Source organism: Pezoporus occidentalis, unplaced genomic scaffold (genome assembly GCF_034315485.1).
Source record: "Pezoporus occidentalis ecotype Australia unplaced genomic scaffold, CSIRO_AGI_Poc_V1 ctg149, whole genome shotgun sequence".
NCBI classification, from domain to species: domain Eukaryota; kingdom Metazoa; phylum Chordata; class Aves; order Psittaciformes; family Psittacidae; genus Pezoporus; species Pezoporus occidentalis.
The window spans coordinates 142,988-160,106 of NW_026913305.1; the positions used below are offsets into that span (position 1 = coordinate 142,988).

At 59.6% G+C, this 17,119-nt stretch overlaps 2 protein-coding genes across 4 annotated transcripts in view; both read right to left on the reverse strand.

Moving 5' to 3' along the window:
- Positions 1 to 314: 314 nt before the first annotated feature.
- Positions 315 to 7,605, reverse strand: GRM2 (glutamate metabotropic receptor 2). 3 transcript variants are annotated; one of them, XM_062610626.1, is made up of 6 exons: positions 7,116 to 7,605; positions 4,039 to 4,876; positions 3,205 to 3,323; positions 2,260 to 3,126; positions 1,215 to 1,389; positions 315 to 800 (listed from the first exon to the last, which is right to left on the reverse strand). In XM_062610626.1, exons 1-6 carry the CDS (start codon positions 7,572 to 7,574, stop codon positions 727 to 729), a joined length of 2,532 nt encoding a protein of 843 aa, XP_062466610.1. In that variant the 5' UTR covers positions 7,575 to 7,605; the 3' UTR covers positions 315 to 726. The 3 variants fall into 3 exon arrangements, with proteins under 3 accessions (XP_062466610.1, XP_062466609.1, XP_062466611.1); XM_062610625.1 differs by having other exon boundaries at positions 2,260 to 3,323; XM_062610627.1 differs by lacking the exon at positions 315 to 800 and having other exon boundaries at positions 1,296 to 1,432; positions 2,260 to 3,323.
- A 5,413-nt stretch (positions 7,606 to 13,018) lies between these two features.
- The window catches only part of TEX264 (testis expressed 264, ER-phagy receptor), a 35,866-nt gene continuing 31,765 nt past the window's right edge, over positions 13,019 to 17,119 (reverse strand). Inside the window, exon 5 of the mRNA XM_062610624.1 lies at positions 13,019 to 13,857. Coding sequence (XP_062466608.1) covers positions 13,544 to 13,857 — 314 coding nt within the window. The 3' untranslated portion in view covers positions 13,019 to 13,543. The remainder of the gene's footprint in view (positions 13,858 to 17,119) is intronic.

Below are 17,119 nucleotides of genomic sequence, written 5' to 3' on the forward strand. Positions count from 1 at the left end.
TTTGAGGGAGCTTGGGCCCAGCCCAGCAGCGCTCAGCAGCTTTCCTGGGGCCAAAAACGAGGAGGAAAAGGTGAAGCTGTGCAAAGTGCAGGGGCAAGGGTGGCATGGGGCATGGCTAGATAACAGAAAGGACCCGCAGCAGGAAAGCAGGGTGATGGGGTGAGGACAGTGTATGCCAGCACAGGGCTTGCAGTGGACGGAGCAGGAAGTGCAGCCCGAGGGAAGTGTGACTTGCTATAGGGCTGGGAGAGACAGTTGGGTTGTGCGCTACGGTTCAGTGCGAGGGATGTGGAGCAGGGCTGGCACCACAGTTTGGGGGATGTGGGGGAACACTCACCATGGCTCAGTGCAGGGGATGTAGGAGTGCACAATGGCTCAGTGCAGGTAACTTGGAGGGATGTGCACCGTGTCTCAGTGCAAGTGGCCGGGGCACATACATCATGGCTCAGTTCAAGGATTTGGTATGTTCTCCATGGCTCAGTGCAGGGGACTGGGGATGTTCACCACGGCTTAGTGCAGGGGACGCGTAATGTAGTTCAAGTGCAAGGGAAGGGTGACACGTACCATGACCCAACGTGTGGAATGCGTAGCTTGTGCTGGGGCAGGGGCTGAGCCTCCTGCCTGCCTCTGGCACCTGAGCAGTCTGTACTGTGATGCAGGCACTGCTGTCCTTGAGGAGGGGGCCGGGTGCAGGGTGGCCGCACTATGACCTGGTCCCCCTGTCCTTCACAAGGATGACGTTGTGGAGTCCACCACCTCTCGGCCATTGCACACTGTGGGCACATACTGCGAGGCAGAGCCTGGGAATGAAGGAATCAGTTAGGGGCAGGTTGGGGTCTGGCACCAGCAACCCACCCTCAGGGCATCCCACTCCGGTGGGAGATGAGTGCTTGGGGAGCTGCATCCCTCAGGGCTGGGATGGAGAGTATTTGGGGTGACCATGTCCCCTCAGGGCAACGACAGGGCCCTGGGCACAGTATCCCCCCTGGCAGGACATGCTGCAGTCTTGGGGCTTGCAGGCATGAGAGGTGAGAGATTGGGACGGAACGCAGACTGTGGTCCCTATAGGGAACACAGCATCTTTCACACTCCCGTTTTCAGCCACACCCTACCCTGCACCCCACTTTCATTCAGGGGCTCATGCTGGGGTGCTCCTGCCCCCTCCAGGATGGGGGTGCTGCCACCCAGCCCTTCCCCAACCCCACCATGCTCACCGTGGGACTGACTGGAGCTGGCGGCTGCCACGCTGAACCGAGCAGTGCCCACACGGTGGCTGGCCACATTCTTCTGCGGCTGGAAGAGTATGATGTGAAGCTTGGGGGTGAAGAGGCAGCCGAGGACCACAGTGCCGCTGAGGCTCACTGAGATGCACATCGTGGTAGTCTGGACCTGGAGACAGGGGTGGGCATCAGGTGCTCCTGCCACCAGCCCTCTGCCCGGAGAGGGGCAGGATGAAGCCTTCACTGCAACACCAGCCAGCCCCACCAGGTAGGGGCTGCTGCCTGCACCCCACAGGGACAATCCCACCCCCTACCACGTCCCTCCATCAGAGTGGACCCACAGCAGAGGATGGGCACTGCCCTGATGGGGACATGCTGCCCCTGCAACCCTGAGCAGCACCCTCTGCCCTGCCAACAGGCTGCTCTGAGGCAGTGGCCAGGGTCAGAGCCCAGCACCCCCACCCCAGTGCCCGCTCCCACTGAGGAGTGCAGGTCCTCTCTGGAAGCCCCCAACTGCAGCTGCCTCCCATCGAGTCCTCCAGGCCTGGCAAGCATGTCCTGCCTTGCCAGGAGGGTTGAGGTGCTGCAGGGTGTGCCCTGTGCTCCCCTGCCCCTGGCACTGCTTAGCTCCCCAGGCACCATGCTGGCCCTGAGGCTGGCTTTCATGCCCTGCTTGGGGGAGTATCTGTATGGGCCAGGGGCATTCTCATGCCTTCATGTTGCAAGGCTGAAGGATGGAAATCACTCCTCTGTGGTCAGGTCAGGGGTCTCTGGAGGTCTCAGGTCCATTTTCCATCCTCACCCTAGCAAACAGTCTGTCAAGGAGGGGTTGGTGCCTTCTCCTCAGGAGTCATTGCCCCTTCAGCCATACTTCACCTGGTCCCAAACTCCCCAGTGCAGAGGTGACCATCACCAAGCCTGTAGTTTAAGACCCTTCTCCAGGCCTATGCAATCTCTAGTCACAAACCCCATGGGGCCCAAGTGGCCATGACCACTCAGATCAAGCCTTATTAAAGCCCCCTAAAACTCAGGCTCTTACACGATAGTCGCTGGAGGTCACGTAGAAGATGGGCAGGAAGGCCAGCCAGATGATGCAGGTCGTGTACATGGTGAATCCGATAAATTTGGCCTCATTGAAGTTTTCAGGGCATTTCCGTGTCTTGAAGGCATAGACCGTGCAGAGGACAATCAAGAGGACATTGTAGGTGAGCGAAATGAGCATGTTGGAGTCACGGTTGTTGCACTTGAGGGTGACGATGTACCTCTTGTCAGGCTCCGTCTCCTTGCCAGTGCCAGGGGTTTCCACCAGCAGCCAGATGATGACGATGATCAGCTGGCAAGAGATGAGGGCCATGCAGATGACTACCTGTGATGTGGGGCTTATGAACCGGGGACGCTGGACCCCCTCCTTCACCCCACTGAAGATCCTGGCAATGCGATTTGTCTTGGTCAAGAGGGCCGAATAGCAGACAGCGAAGGACGTGCCCAGTCCCAGGCGCCGGAGCGTGCACACCTCAGTGGAGGGCTTTGCAATGAAGATGAAGGTCATGCTATAGCACATGAGGACCCCGGTCAAGAGAATGTAGCAGAGCTCCCGGCCAGAGGCCTTCACAATGGGGGTGTCATTGTTCTTCATGAAGACTCCAAAAACAAAGAGTGTGGAGATAAAACCCAGGCAAGAGATAGTGACAGGACCAATGGCCCAGGCATCTTTCCAGCGGATGTACTCTTGGGGCAACTCATAGCAGCCATTCAGGGTCTCATTGGGCCAATAACCAAGACCACAGTCCATGCAGGTGAACTCATCCAGCAAGTACTCATAGGGCTGGCAGGGGATGCAGATCCAGCAGCATATGTCTCCGGGCTGCATGCTCTTTATCTCATTCTTCTTGCAGGGGTCGCTGCACTGGGAGACAGGGATGGAGGTCTCAGCCCATGGGATGAGGCTGGTGTTGAGGATAAGCCCCTCAGCCCAGTAGCCCACCTTCTGGTACCGATACCGCCCATCCACGTGGTGATAGTTGAAGATGTTGTAGCGCCCAATCCCATCACCGTAGCGATCAAATCGAACAACGCTCTTGGTGTCTGCTGGCCTGAACGGAGCTAGAGGGAGGAGAAGGGGAGATGGTCACTGTCATGGGGCAGGAGAGGGCTTGCTCCTGGCCTGGAGGAAGGGCTCCTTCCAAGGGTCACATGCCACCATGGCCACAGGCAAACGTCAAACCTGTTCCCTGCCTTCACTCTCATACTTGCTGCCCATGCACATGTTAGGAGCAGGAAAGCAAGGTGGAGAACTGCCTCCTCATGTGTCTAACAGCTCAGCAGCCTCAGCCAGATCTGCAGGGGCAATGTGGGGATTTTCAGTCTCTGCGCCTGTCAGTGACACTAGAGTAGCTGGGCTCAACCCAAGTCACAGAGGACACTCTTCTAATTCATCCCAAACTGTGTGGGTTCCTGATCAAGGGTATCCCTCCAGTTTAACCCCTGAAATGTGAATAATCACAATGCTTGCAAGTGAAGTCTCTGAGGACCCATGTTCTCAGAGGGTCTCTTGTGGGACTGATTCCACCTAGCTAAAACATGATGGATTTGGTCACCAGCTTCTCTACAACAGGGACAGAAGGCCTGGGTTGCCTCCCAGCATAGATAACGGACTGTTGTCATCCTTGGACAATCACAGCCCATGGCACAGAGGTCCCCAGGTGGGGGAAGGCTGGAGGACTTGGAAGGTCTTGGGTCAAATTTAGGTCTCTTCCTTGCCCCACAACCTGCCCCTTTCCAGTTAGGCAGCCAACCCCATCTCCACCTCTGGACTCACCATCAAAATTAACATTGAGCATAAAGTCCTTGTAGAACCTCTTGCCATTGACAGGCTTCATGGCATCGCAGAGCTTGGTGGTGTTGGGGCACAGTGCCTGGTGCATGTTGTGGAGAGAGTGAGCCATGGCGTAGACTGCATTGACCACAAATGTGATCTTGGACTCTGGCTCAAACTTGCCTGTCTTGAGGGAGTACCAGCTACAGTCCTGTGTGTGGAAGCTGCACTTGAACTTCTGCTCCCAAAACTCCCGAAACCAGGGATTTCGGCTGTTATTGTAGGGGTTAAGGTTACGGAAATAGGCAGCAAACTCCTTAATGGGGTAGGCTGCCAGTTCGATGGTGATGGCTCCCTCTGCCACCTCTTCGCTCCCAGCCACCACGCTCTCCAGGGCCCCCCATCCATCACTGGCCACCCACATGAAGGACACGTTGGCTCTCTGGGCAGCTGCCAGCAGCTCCCGGGCATCTTCGCTTCGGGAGAACAGCACAACCACCCTGGCATTGGGCTTCTGCTGCAGAGCTCGGACCACGCTGTCATAGGTCTTCTTGTTCATGGAGCGCCCCACCTTCTCCGAGGTGGCAATGCAGATGTTGCGCATGCGGGCTTCTTGCTCAAAGGCCTCGATCCCTGTCTCCCCGTAGTCACCCTCTGAGGCCACAGTGGAGACATAGGTCCAGTTGAAAAAGCGGAGGATCTCTGCCATGGCTTTGGCTTGGTAGAAGTCTGGTGGAACAGTGCGGGCGAAGTAGTCATAGCGGGACTTGTCACTGAGCTTGGCGCTGGTGGAGGCATAGCTGATCTGCGGGATCTGAAAGAGCCGCAGCAGGTTGGCCACCTGCATGGAGGAGGAGAGGTGAGTGCCTCAAAACATGGGCCAGCAAGGGACATTCTCACCAGAGGGGCCCCTGCCCAACACCAAATGTGCACGGTGCTTCCAAGCATCACCATGGGGCTGATGAGCAGCCTCCCCACACCTGGAAGATGCTGGTTGGCAGACAGATGGACGAACACACATTCACAGGGTTGCCTGAGCCCTCACACGTGCTTATTTCTTTTATTTGTTTTACTATTTCATGTACCCTCCTCTGAGATGCAGGGCTGTGAAGGGGATAAACTCTCCCACAGGCAACCTGTGGGAGATGCTCATGGGCTCTGGGGCCTGGGAGCCAGGGGCACTGAAGAGCTGGGCCTGGGGACCGGTGCCTGCACATCCTGCCTTGGGAGCCCAAGCAGGACTGGCACTTTCCATCTGCTTAGCAGAAGTCCTTGCTAGCTTCAAAGGGGAAAAGAGCCCCGCTAATGAGGCTGTTAAAAACCCAGGCTCTTAGAGCAGCAAGGAAGGGGCTTGGGCATGCTGGCCGGGCCAGTGAGCCTGCCCACATCTCACTGCTCCCAAGGCGACAGATGTGGCTGAATTAACATGGACAAATGCTCTCCATGACAGAAGTCCCCTAATGGCAGGAAGGCCCCCGAGCGCAGCAATGCTGCTGCCTGGCCTCGCTGCACAATGGGATCTGCCAGCCCACTGTGCCACCCCAGCACTGCTCACGCTCCCTGGCTGGCTACAGGCTGCCCATGCCACCACCTGCCTACCCGCAGTCAGGATGGTGCCCTCAGCCATGGGTGCACACCAGGTCCTCCATCAAGGGAAGGGACATGCACCCACATGGACTGGACCAGCATCCTGCATCCATCACCTGGCCCCAGCTTCCTTTGCCCTATGGCCAGGAGGATGTGGGGACCCTGGAGACCAGCAGACATGGTGTGACATGCATTGGAGACTCGTTAAATCCTAGCAAACACATGGCTCAGCAGCAGCCCCAAGGGCTCGGCTGGCTCCGGTGGCTGCCTGCATCCTCGGAGGATGCTTTTTTCCCTGCCAAAGCCCCTGGGTCTGCAGAGTTGTGGTCTTGGGTACTGAGCTGCGCCCCACGCAGGGTGCCTGTTCCTGTGGGGACATGTGGGTGATGACCCTCTGCCCTGGCCATATAGCCATAGCCATAGGCTGAGCCTTTCAGAAGCAGTGCCCCTCACAGCTGCCTGCACCTTGTGGGGCTGGGCTGGGGGGCAGAGGGAACAGTGCCCTTGCCGCTCGGCAGCTCTGCCTGCCAGGATCAGTGTTCCCACTGCCACCACAGTGTCCCTGGCACCATTCTGACATCAGGAGTGTCATTGCCGTGCCAGGGCATATCCCTGCACTCGGACGTCCACCCATTCCACACAGGACAGGACACACAGGACTGGAGATGAGCCGAGCCCTGCTTCTGCACCATAACAGACCCCAGGGACAGCCACCCGCTGGGTGGCAGGACACCGCAGCAGACTCTCCCCCCAACACTGTGCTGGCCAGGAGGGGCTGGGACATCCATGGTGCAGCCACGGCCATCCAGGCATAGTGGTGGGGGCAGCTGGTCCGCCGGACGCTGGAGGTGGCCACCCGCAGCTCCTGCCTCATCCAGGTCTGGTGGCACTGCGCGACCACCCGTCAGCGGGAGGAGCAGTGCCTGCTGGTGCTGGCAGAGTAGGTGAGGCAGGAGAAGGCCATTGTCCTCCTTCAGGCTTATGCCAGGATGCGGCAGGCCAGGGTCTGGTACCAGCGCTGCTGGGAGGCGGCTCGCACCATCCAAACCCAGTGGCGGCGGCGAGGGAACCAGCAGCATGGTGGCACCAAGGACTGTGTGAACTTGAGCATTGAGATTATCCTGGGCTGAGGAACTGCACCTGCTGACATAACTCCAGGAGGGGAATAAAGCCCTGTCCCTACATGGAACAGATCACCAGCTTAGCTCCCATGGCTTATAGTGGATGGGGGGCTTCCCACAGCTCCTGAGGGGATCCTGGCCACCATCAGGGCTGCAGGTCCCCCATAGTAGCAGAGAAATGTCCCTCTCAGGTGCCAGGCTGCCATTCTTTCCCCACTGCAGGAAGGGGCAGAACATCACTGTGAGGGATGCGAGAGCACTCCTGTGCCCCACTGGCAGCGTCATCACTGCACTGCTACCAGGGTTCTAACCCACCCGCCGTCATTCCTGCCAGCCCCCCAGCCCCATCTGAGCCCCTCTTGCCCCAGGTACCTGAATGGAAACGTCACTGTAGGAGCCACCGATAACGCCGGTGATGGCGGTGGGCACGTCATCATGAACAGCATAGGAGCCATCGGGGCAGATGTGCTCAGAGCCATCCACCTTGGTGAGGGAGGCACGGACGAAGTCGAGGGACTGCTCAAGGGCGTAGGTGTCCTTAGAGCATGTGTCGAGGATGTGGGCACCCAGCTTCACCCCGGGCAGGATGCTCCTGTCCTTGTTGATCTCATCCAGGGCAAAGAGCATGGCCTCCAGGCGCTGGATGCCCCGGTGCTCGTTGATCTTGCCACAGTCTTCACTCCCCACTCCCTTCTCATGGACGGGGAAGAGGCCGCCAATCACCAGGTCCCCATCCATGCTGATCTCCTTCTTGCCAGCCATGCCATGCCCGGCAGCCAGGCAGGTGGCCAGGTGCATCAGCCACAGCCAGGCGGCCAAGGGGACTGCCATGGGGTGTGTTGGAACCGACACTCCACCCCTTGTCACCTGTCAAGGCAAGGGCAGGCTGTCCCCAGGCATCGGGTGGTGGGGGTGGTGTGGCGTGGTGGCAGCAGGAGGGTGTGCTGCCACCCAGCACGGCCCTCAGCACCTGCAAACGTAAAGAAAAAAGCGCTGGGTCTTTAGGCTGCAAGGTGGGACCGGGACTATCCGCAGGGACAGTGCCAGGGCTGCATGTGCAAGCAAGGGCTTGAGCTTGTCCGTGCCCCCCAACCCTGTATCCAGGTTGGAATCCTGTATCAGGTTTTCCTTAGGAAGGATCCCCCCACAGAAGGGTGAGCTGAGCGGATGTGACAGCTCCCGCAGTAACCCAGGACACCCTCACGTGGCACAAACCCCAGGGGGCAAGCAGAGGCACAGGGACTGGTCCTTACAGCACTCCTTGGGATGGGCAGGGGGCGCACAGAGCTGATTCCTGCGGCAGCACCGGGCTGCGCAGCCTGCCAGGGGGCAGCTTGCTGGCCCCTACAGCATCGAGACGGGTAAGTAGCCAGGGTGGTCACCCGTGGCAGGGATATCACCAAGGGCAGGGTCAGCTCCAAGCCGAGCCCCTGACCCATGCAGCAGCCTGAGGGGTGCCAACAGCTCCCAGCCTCCAGCCAAAATCAACCGGCCATGAGCCCACTGTGTCCCCAGCACCCAGCCACCACTCTATTTTACTCCCCGTTCCATACTCCTGGAGCCCACCTGCCTTGGTATTGACCTCTGTGCTGGCCATGGCACCCCGGGGCCAGAGCAGGGACATGCTGCTGGCTTTGTCCTCCCGCAGTGATGCGCGGGGTGGGCTCCAGCAGCCGTGGTGCCTTAGAGCCTGTTCTCTCACCACCGCCCCTTCCTTCTCCGTGTACTAAATTCAGAGATTTCAGTAAAAGTAAGAGCCAGGTTTGCTGACTCCCTCTGCAGAAAGCACGGAGGCGCGGGGGAATCAAAGGCTTTTGCAGCAGGCAGGCCTTGTTTTGGCAGGAGATGCAGTCCCCTTGGAGAGCAGTTGTCTTTTCCCAAACCACAAGAGAGATTTGTTTCCCATTTGAAGCTGCCTGCTGAAATCCCACAGAGCTGGTGTTTTGGGAGCCATGGGAGAAGGATACCCCCTGACAGCCCAGAAAGCTCAGGCTGCTCCAGCATGGAAAAGTGCCAGTGCCACAGCAGGTCCTGGGGCTCACCTGCAGGCTGGCAGAGGAGGGTGCTCATGGGAACACATGGGTGGGAGATGGGGTGCTGCTGGAGGGTGCCGCCCCCCTGTACCTCCCCACAGCTGGTACCGAGGCTGCTCTCCACAAGCAGGAGCAGGACAGCCCTCAATGGCCTTGTGGCGCTCCTGAACAGGCAATGCCTGGCTGGAGGAGCCCTCCATCAAGCCTTCCACAAGCTGGAGCTGGTGGTGATGCCCTGGGCATGTGGGCAGACATTGGACATGGACCATATAGCAGGGTGGGTGGGGGGGTGCACACAGACCTCCTCCTGCTACATGACCCAAAGCACCTGCCCTGGGTGATGCCTGCCTGCAGTGAGCCCCCAGCCAGCTCAGGGCATCTCTACCTGACCCCCAAATTGAAGTTTGGGAAAGAGACCATGGAAGGGTCTCTTATTTCTGTCAGTCAATGCTTTTGAGGGACCCAGGGCTTCCTCAAGCAGAAAAGAGGCTGGAGGCATATGGGTTATTGATGGAACACATCAGGCAGGCTGAGCCCAGCACAGGGTGCCACCAGCACCGGGAGCCCAGCTCCCTGGGGTCCAGCTCTTCTGGGGCAGCTGGCAGCACCCGCCAGACAAAAGGCATGTTCAGGTAAAGCGCTCCCAAAAGGGCAAAGCATCACCCACCCTGCAGTGAGCCCTGAAGTGAAGGGCTGCAGCCATCCCCAGAGCTGCTCATCTGGGCTGGCATGGTGCCAGGGGAGGATGCAACATCTGGAGGACATCTGGAAAAGTGAAACACCAGGCAGGGCACAGCGAAGTCCAGCCCGAAGGCCATAGTGTGGCAGGAAGGCTCCTGCCCACTGCTGGCAGCCTCCCCCCCAGAAAGCATTGGTGAGTAGGATGGGTGAGAAGGTGCCAATGCTCCTACATGCCCCCCACCTACAGCTGCCAGGAGACCTGATCCCCTGACACCAGCACCCTTAGGGGTGGCATGGGGCACGGTGAGAGTGCTGGCAGGGTGCTAGGTGAGCCCAGCTTCACAAGCTGCCATCACCACCTCCACTGGGGGTCCCCGGAAGCCCCACTACCACCAAGCTCTGCCAGAACCCCTACTCCTCCCTTCCGCCCCACGGCCTGCGAGCCCCGTGGGTCAAACAGCCTTCCCCGGGGCGTTTGTCCCACTGCCCACCACCGCTGTGGCCATTCGGCTGCTCTGGTGGGAGCGCGGGGAGTCAGGGAGGTGAAAGCGAGAGGAGCTGAGGGGGACCTGCCCCACTGCAGCGCCCCACCGGTCATGGCTTCAGCCCATCAGCCCCAAATCCCATCCCAAACCCTCCCGGGGGTCCGGCTGCTCCCCGTAAGCCGCTGCTCTCCCCGGGCTGGATCAGCCGGAGGAGGGACCCGCGGGGCAGCGGCAGGGCAGGGCAGTCAACCCCCTTCCCTCCCCGGGGACGGCGGGCAGACCCTGCCCGGGGACGCCGGGGTCCCGCGGGGGGGCGGCGCTGCTGGGGCACCGGGGCGGGAGGATGGAGACAGCCTGAGCTCTCCTCCCGGATCCCCGCGGTCCGGCGTCTTGCTCCGGGCATTGGAGAGCCATGGGGACCGGCCTCGGTGTTCCCCGCCCGCACCCCCGGCCCAGCCGGTGCCAGCGCCCGAAGCTGGGCTCCCGGGGCTGCGGGAGGGAAGCCGAGCCCGGGCACCCGCACTGGCCGCCGAGACACGCCGGGTCGCGGTCCCCACGGCTGCGGGGGTTCGCAGGTCGCCCAGGGCACCGGGGCTTTGGGGATGCCTGGGCGCCGCCGGGGCACGACGCTTCCCGAGGCCACGGGAGCGCCAGGGTGGGAGCGCCAGGGTGGGACCGCAGCCCTTACCTGGGCCCCAGGGGCTGCGCCGAGAGTCGGTGCCGGGAGCGGGAGCCGGTGCCAGTGACCGGTGCAGCGGCTGCCTCAGAGCTGCAGCTACCGCCGCCTCCCGCCGCCGCCTCTGACACTCCGCCAGCCCCAGCTGAGCGGAGCCGCTCCGCCCTCCTCCCGGCCCGGCCCCGGCCCCCGCCCCTGCCCGGGCCCGGCCCGCCGGGTACCGGCACCCCGGGGCCGTTCCGCCTGTCCCCCGCCCGCTCCTGGCACCGCCGGGCAAGGCACCGGCAATGCCGGAGGCTGGCGGGGCTTGGGCTAAGCCGGGGAGGACATGGACGGATGCGGGCAGGGCACGGGCAGGGCACAGGTAGGACGCGGCCAGAGAAGGGGGGGGGTACAGGTAAAGCACGGCCAGATTCAGGCAAAGGATGACCAGACGGAGCCAGGGCACAGACAGAACTCAGCCAGACGCAGGCAACGAGTGGCCAGATCCAGGCTGGGCAGAGGCAGGACCCGACCAGAGCAGGCAGGACCCGGCACGGCACAGCTCAGCTCCTACTTCCCCAGCCCCAGCCCAGCCCAGCAAGGGGGGTCCCAGCTTTCGTCCTGCTCTACAGCCACAACCTGGTGTCCCTGGGGCTGTTCACCCCCCCGACACAGACACACCACACACCCCCCCCCGGCCCTGGGGCTGTTCACCCCCCGACACAGACACCACCACCCCCGGCCCCCTGTTCTCCAAAGCCCTTGTAGTCTCCCCAAGCTCCAGCATTACCCCACTGCCCACCTGAACTCCTCACAGCCCCCAGGTACTCACCATCGGCCCAAGGACCAAGCTGGGCGGAAGTCTTTGGACAATCTGAAGACAGGGGCAGAAGCTGGATTAAGTGTTCCAGGTCTCCACCACTTGTCCAAACCTTCTCTGGAGCCCTTTGGCTGCCCAGGATCCTGCCATGATGTGTCTGCCCTGTGCTGGCATCCCAGCTGTCCCAGAGAGCTCCTGACTCAGGGACAAGAATGGGACAGGGGATGACAGGGATGGGCAGGGGCCAGGGGTGCTCTGGGGCACCACCCTGTGCCTCAGTTTCCCCACTGCCAGCTGCTGTGCTTGTAGGCTGAGTGTTACGGCACGTCAGGAAGTCAGACCCAGTCTGCACCTCCCAGCAGTCCTGATTTGTGACAAGGTCCCCCAGGTCCCATGGCACCAGGACCCCAGACCCCACCATCCTATCTTCTTTCAAGACTCACCACAGATGGAGCGGGGCACTGGGGAGAGGAAGGTGCCCGGGTTGGAGGACCTTGGACAGTGAGCCAGGCAGGACTGGAGGCGTGCTACACTGGAGGATGCTGCACTGCCACCGCCCCTTGTCCCTGCCACATGGGACCTGGCATGAGCCCCATCACCAGCTGCATCCTCTGGCTGCTGAGGGAGGATGATGGCAAAGTCTCCCTGGCCCCCATCTGTGGTGGGGTTAGGGGACAAGTGGCATTAGGATCTGCTGGTTGGCTCCAACCCCCCTGGAGCCTCAGCCAGACATAAATATTTCAGGGGGCTTGGCAGTTTTGTAATAACTGGCAACAAAGATAAACACTGTGAAGAGCAATATTTTTCCATGTGGGCTGGAGGAGTTTAATATTTTATCACTCAGAGCACAAAATATTTATGAACAATTTCATGTCAATCACTGGCTGAGGACTAATCATGACCTTGCCAAGCCAGGGAGGACATATCCTCACCACGGAGGGACAGCCAGGCCTCCCCTGTCCCTAGAACCACAATCCCAAGCCCTGGTTTTGGGCCACCACATCTGACTGCCAGGGAAAAAGCCCTGGGTTGCCAGAGGCACTGGGATTCCTGGAGCAGGGGTTGAGCTCTGCCAGCCTGGTGAAGTGCTCTGGCACCTGGCATTGCTGCAGGGCACTGTGAAGGTCCCTCCTTTGTCCCCAGCTGTGGGACAGGGATTGGGACCAGCCTGGGCAGCCCTCTGCAATCCATGGCTGCAAGACTAGAAGGATGGGATGCCAGGGAGGCATTGCACAGGCAGGAGAAGCACAGTGGTGCCAGGCCTACCAGCAGCCCAGGACCTGCCTTTACTGGCTTTCCTTCTGTCAGGTTCCAAAAGGAGCAGGGATGCCACCTCCCTCAAGCCCAGCTCAGCTCATCATTGAGATCCTTCCCTGCTCACCCTGCAGCTTGCAGGGCTGGGGATAGACCCTGTGGGCCTGCTGGGTTGGCCACACATGGACCAAGCCTGAGCATGCTTGCTCATGGGATGCAGAGCCTTTCGGAACGCTCCCCAGCTCAGCTGGGGGATGTAGGGTGCAGCCCACCGCACCCTCCACCCACAGCCTGCTCCCACCATGATGGGCCAAGAGGCAGTCAGCAACGCCACCGGCCACCAGTGAGGAAAAGCATCCACTTTATTACAGACCCCAAAAAGCACCCGTGGCAGTGCCAGGAAGACCAGGTTTACATGGGATGTTTCCATTTTTCAGCAAGGGGAAGAGGGGAACAAATCCAACCCTACTCACGGCTCTTTGGTGCTAGAAAATGTGTGGCAGTGCAGCAGAGAGAAGCTGCGGGTGAGAGGGGCACCAGCAGAGATGCCGGGGGACACCTCTGCCATCCACCCCCACCCCCCAAAACTCCTGCAAGGAATATGCAATGCATCTAGAGACACACAAACGGCAAATGTATTTCACTGCCCCCCCAGCCTGCACCCACCCTGCAACACCAGGCACTGCAGGAGACCCCCCCACCTCCCGGCATCCCTGAAATGGCCAAACACCCTTTCGGCAAAGAGGGAGAACAGGTCTCGGAGGAAATCAGTAACCAAAATCTCTTGGCTGGAGAGGAAGGAGGTGGGAAAGGCAACTGTTTCCCAGTAACTCAGACCCCAGTGGAGGCGATGCAGCCAGGTCTCCACATCACTCTTCTCCTCTCTCAGCAGCGATGGGCTCCTTGGTCCACTTGTCTGTGACCTCCTGGCTGCCTGCGCAGCCCTCATCGGGCAGCAGGCCTGGGGCTCCTTCCCCGTCCACGGTGACCTCCAGGTCCAGCTCCTCAAAGGAGGAACCGCTGGCTCCCGACTCACTGTAGCTGTGCTCGCTGCGGTTGTCTGCTTCCTCCCGGCCACGGCTGGCTGGGAATGGCAGCAGGATGGAGGTGGCCACTGAGGTGTCTCTGCTGTCAGTTGTGGCCTCTATGCTGATGGAGCTCGCCTCACTCAGGGTGTCGGCCCCTGAGATGGAGAGAGAAGGGGAGGGAGTGAATGCTGTTGGAAAGATGAGATTGGGATAGCGTGACACAGCCTTTGAAACCACCAGAAACCTCAAAGACATCAGGTCACAGTGGAGACCAGCTCCTACCTTGTTACCTCCTGGGCCTCTAAAAGTGACCATACTAAGACAAGCAGCAGCTGGACGCAAGCAGCTCCCTGAAATCAGGGCACCTTCAAGCTGGCACAAACAACCCCTGACCTTCTGCAGCAGCCCCACTGCTGCTTTCTGTGCACACATGGAGGACCTGGCAAGCCCTTCCTCAGGGAGGATGCCCAGCCTGGGAGGTGAGTGATAACCCTGCCCCTGTCACAGCACTAGGAACAAAGCAAGCAGTGGGATGCTGTGCTGCAAGAGTGACGGGAAACTGCAGCACTGCTGGAGCACCCAAGGGGATGGTGGCACATGGGCAGGTCCTCAGATGTGCTGTCACCACAGGCCAGTGTATGTCCAGCCTCCTGCCAGGGTATCCTAACAGGCCCTCAGCATCTCCTACAACCCACTCCTCCTCAGTGCATGGCTGCCCTGCAGCCGCTAACTCCTGCAGCACTGTGGAGGCTGGCAGGACAGCAGCAGGTGGGACTTGGGGCCAGCCTTCCTGGCACCCTTGGCACTTCCTCACATCACCCGGCTGCCAGCCACAGCCCCTCTCATGGCTAAGCCCCTCCAGGGGCTGCCCCTGCCTGCCCAGGCAAAGCCCTCAGCCCACCTCCCCATTCCCTGGCTCCTGGCCTTGTTAGCTCCATCGACAACACAATTAAGGAATTGACAACGAGATGAGAGTCAGATCGAGACCAGCAGCTTGGTGCTGTTGCCAGAGCAACCAGCTGGGAGACAAACCTTCCTATAAAACATTATTCACTGTTAATTATGACATCACAGATCCGCATCACTGATCATGACATCACAGATCCATGTTGTTAATTATGACAGTGGCAGTAAACACTGGATGGGCTCCTTCATCACCTCCCCATTCCACCCTGCCTGCCTTGCACCATTGGGAAGCATATGCTGGGCTTCTCTACTTCCCTTGAGGCTTCATCCATGCTGGGCTGGATGTGCCTCCTGAGTATCATGCCCTGAACCAGGAGGGAAACAAGGAGTCCTGGTTGGCAGCAGCACTGGTGGAGGACCAGCAGCTTGCCGCCAGTGGGGTCAGGAGGTGGCAAAGAGGATGGTCATGACCGAAGTGAGAGAGGAGAGGTGACTCCTTCACAGTGGCTCCTCCCAGCATGCTCCCTCCCCAGCCACTGGCACAGGGCTCCTGCAGACATCTCCAGCCTCCTGCAGCCACCAGTCTCCTGGAGGAGACCTACCAGGGAGGGAACTTTCCTTCTGAGCACCCTTAAATCCCCTTTTTTGCTGTTTTTTTTCCTGGCCTGGGCAGCTGTCAGCAGAACTGCTGGTAAATGGCAGTCCTCTGAGTGGCATCATCCCACAGTCCTGCTGGCTGAGTGACAGCCATTCAGAGAGGACCAAGTAGTGGTGGCAGGACAAGGAGCAACTGGGAAAGACCCACAGAAACAGCATACTCACTGCTTCATCCTGCCTGTATGGCCTATCGGCTTTATCCTGCCTGGTGAACACCAGAGAGCAGAACCCTTTCCTTGGCCATGGCATGCAATCCCTTCAGCAGCTGGCACAAGCCAAGTCCAGGGCCACCCACCCAAATGATGCCTGATGATCCCCCCCCAAAAAGGAGAAAAGACCCATCACCTGCCAACACGCACTGCCTTTGCTGCAGCACCAGGGAGCATCTTGACATGGAAACTACATTTACTCTAAGTTAAAAAGGATGTTCTGCATACTGCGGGCAAAGTGCTTGCTGAAAGGCATGGTGGCCACTGGATGGGTGGCAGAGAACTGGGAGATGCTGTTCTACCCGGCAGGACCTCGGCAGGGCAGTGGGTCAGCAGGGAGCCTCTGGGAAGGCAGACAGATACAGGGGATGGAGGGGAGCCTTCAAGGTCCTTATCCTTGAAGCCAACTAAGGGTTTGCAAGGTCTCTGGCAGCAATCTCAAAAAAGAAAAAGATCTGATTTGGCCACACTGGTGGCCTGAGGTGACAAAGGCACATGCCCACCATGGCTTCATGACAGCTTGCATCATTCATGGTTATCTTGTGTCCCTCTGAAACCTGGGACAAGAGTGACTCTGACCACCCAAGCCCTGCTCTGCCTGTCCATCACCCTCCCTTGTTACCCTGGGGACCACTTCAGCTGGGAAGCTGTCACATAACCCCATGACACAAAGAAAAGATGCTCCTGAGGGGAGGAGCAGCAGCTCAGGAAGCGAAAGACAGGGATGGAGCTGACCTACACGCTGCTTTGATCCGCCACTGCAGAAAAGCACTACTGTCCTCACCCCTACAGCCACTTCCCTCTCCCTTGTTCCAGGGGCGACAATAAATCGAGTCCTGTTTCCTTTCAGCCAGGCACTTTTTCACTGCTCTGTCACTTCTGATTGTGTTTGAGCAGCCTCAGCTGGCAAATGTGCCCATTTCAGCAGCCTCGCTCTCCTCCACGCAGGACAAGGCTGGCTCTAGCACAGCCACCCAGCCTGGGCAGGGATGATGGTGGGGCTCCAAGAGGGCAACCAGAGCCTCACTGTGCCTTGTGGCATAAGATGCCTTGTGGATAAGCATGGGTTCAGCTCTCATCTGGGCACAGAGATTTCCAGCAGCCCTTGCACCCACTTCTCCATCCTGCACCAGGCACCTTACTTGGTCCACCAGCAAGCTGCTGTCCAACCCTGCATCCCACTTTCTAAGGCCAGTCCTTGCATCAGAAGCCAGCCCAGCAGCCAGATGCAGCATGGCTCTTCCCTCTGGTGTGCAGCAAGGTGCCAGCCATCCTGTGGAACCCTCTCCCTGCTCTGCTCCCCCAAAGACAGTGCAGCAATCCCACTTCACCTTCACTCAGCAGGAGTGTGGAACCTGGAAAGTTTTAATTGGAAAAAAGAGGCACAGCCTGAGATGTGGTCCTGCAGAGGTGTTGAGCAGCTCCCCAAAGGCCAGAGCCTCCTAGGAAGAAGAGAAGCTAAGCAACCAACACCAAAAGAGCAGCCATGGGTGGGTGCAACAGGAACCACTCACCCCATGCTGCTAACAAGCCCAGCAAGGAGCTGGCTACTGCCAACAGCTCAGCCCTGTGGCACCCCAGGATCCCCCTGAGAAGGACGGCATTGTCCCAGTATGAGAGTGATGCCCAAGCACACAGGCCCTTT

Coding starts and splice junctions, on each gene's coding strand:
- GRM2 (XM_062610625.1), bottom strand. CDS start 7,574: ATGGCAGTCCCCTTGGCCGCCTGGCTGTGGCTGATGCACCTGGCCACC. Junction 4,877..7,115: donor ACAGTGACGTTTCCATTCAG/GTACCTGGGGCA, acceptor TCCTCCATGCAG/GTGGCCAACCTGCTGCGGCT. Junction 801..1,214: donor CAGCTCCAGTCAGTCCCACG/GTGAGCATGGTG, acceptor CTTCATTCCCAG/GCTCTGCCTCGCAGTATGTG.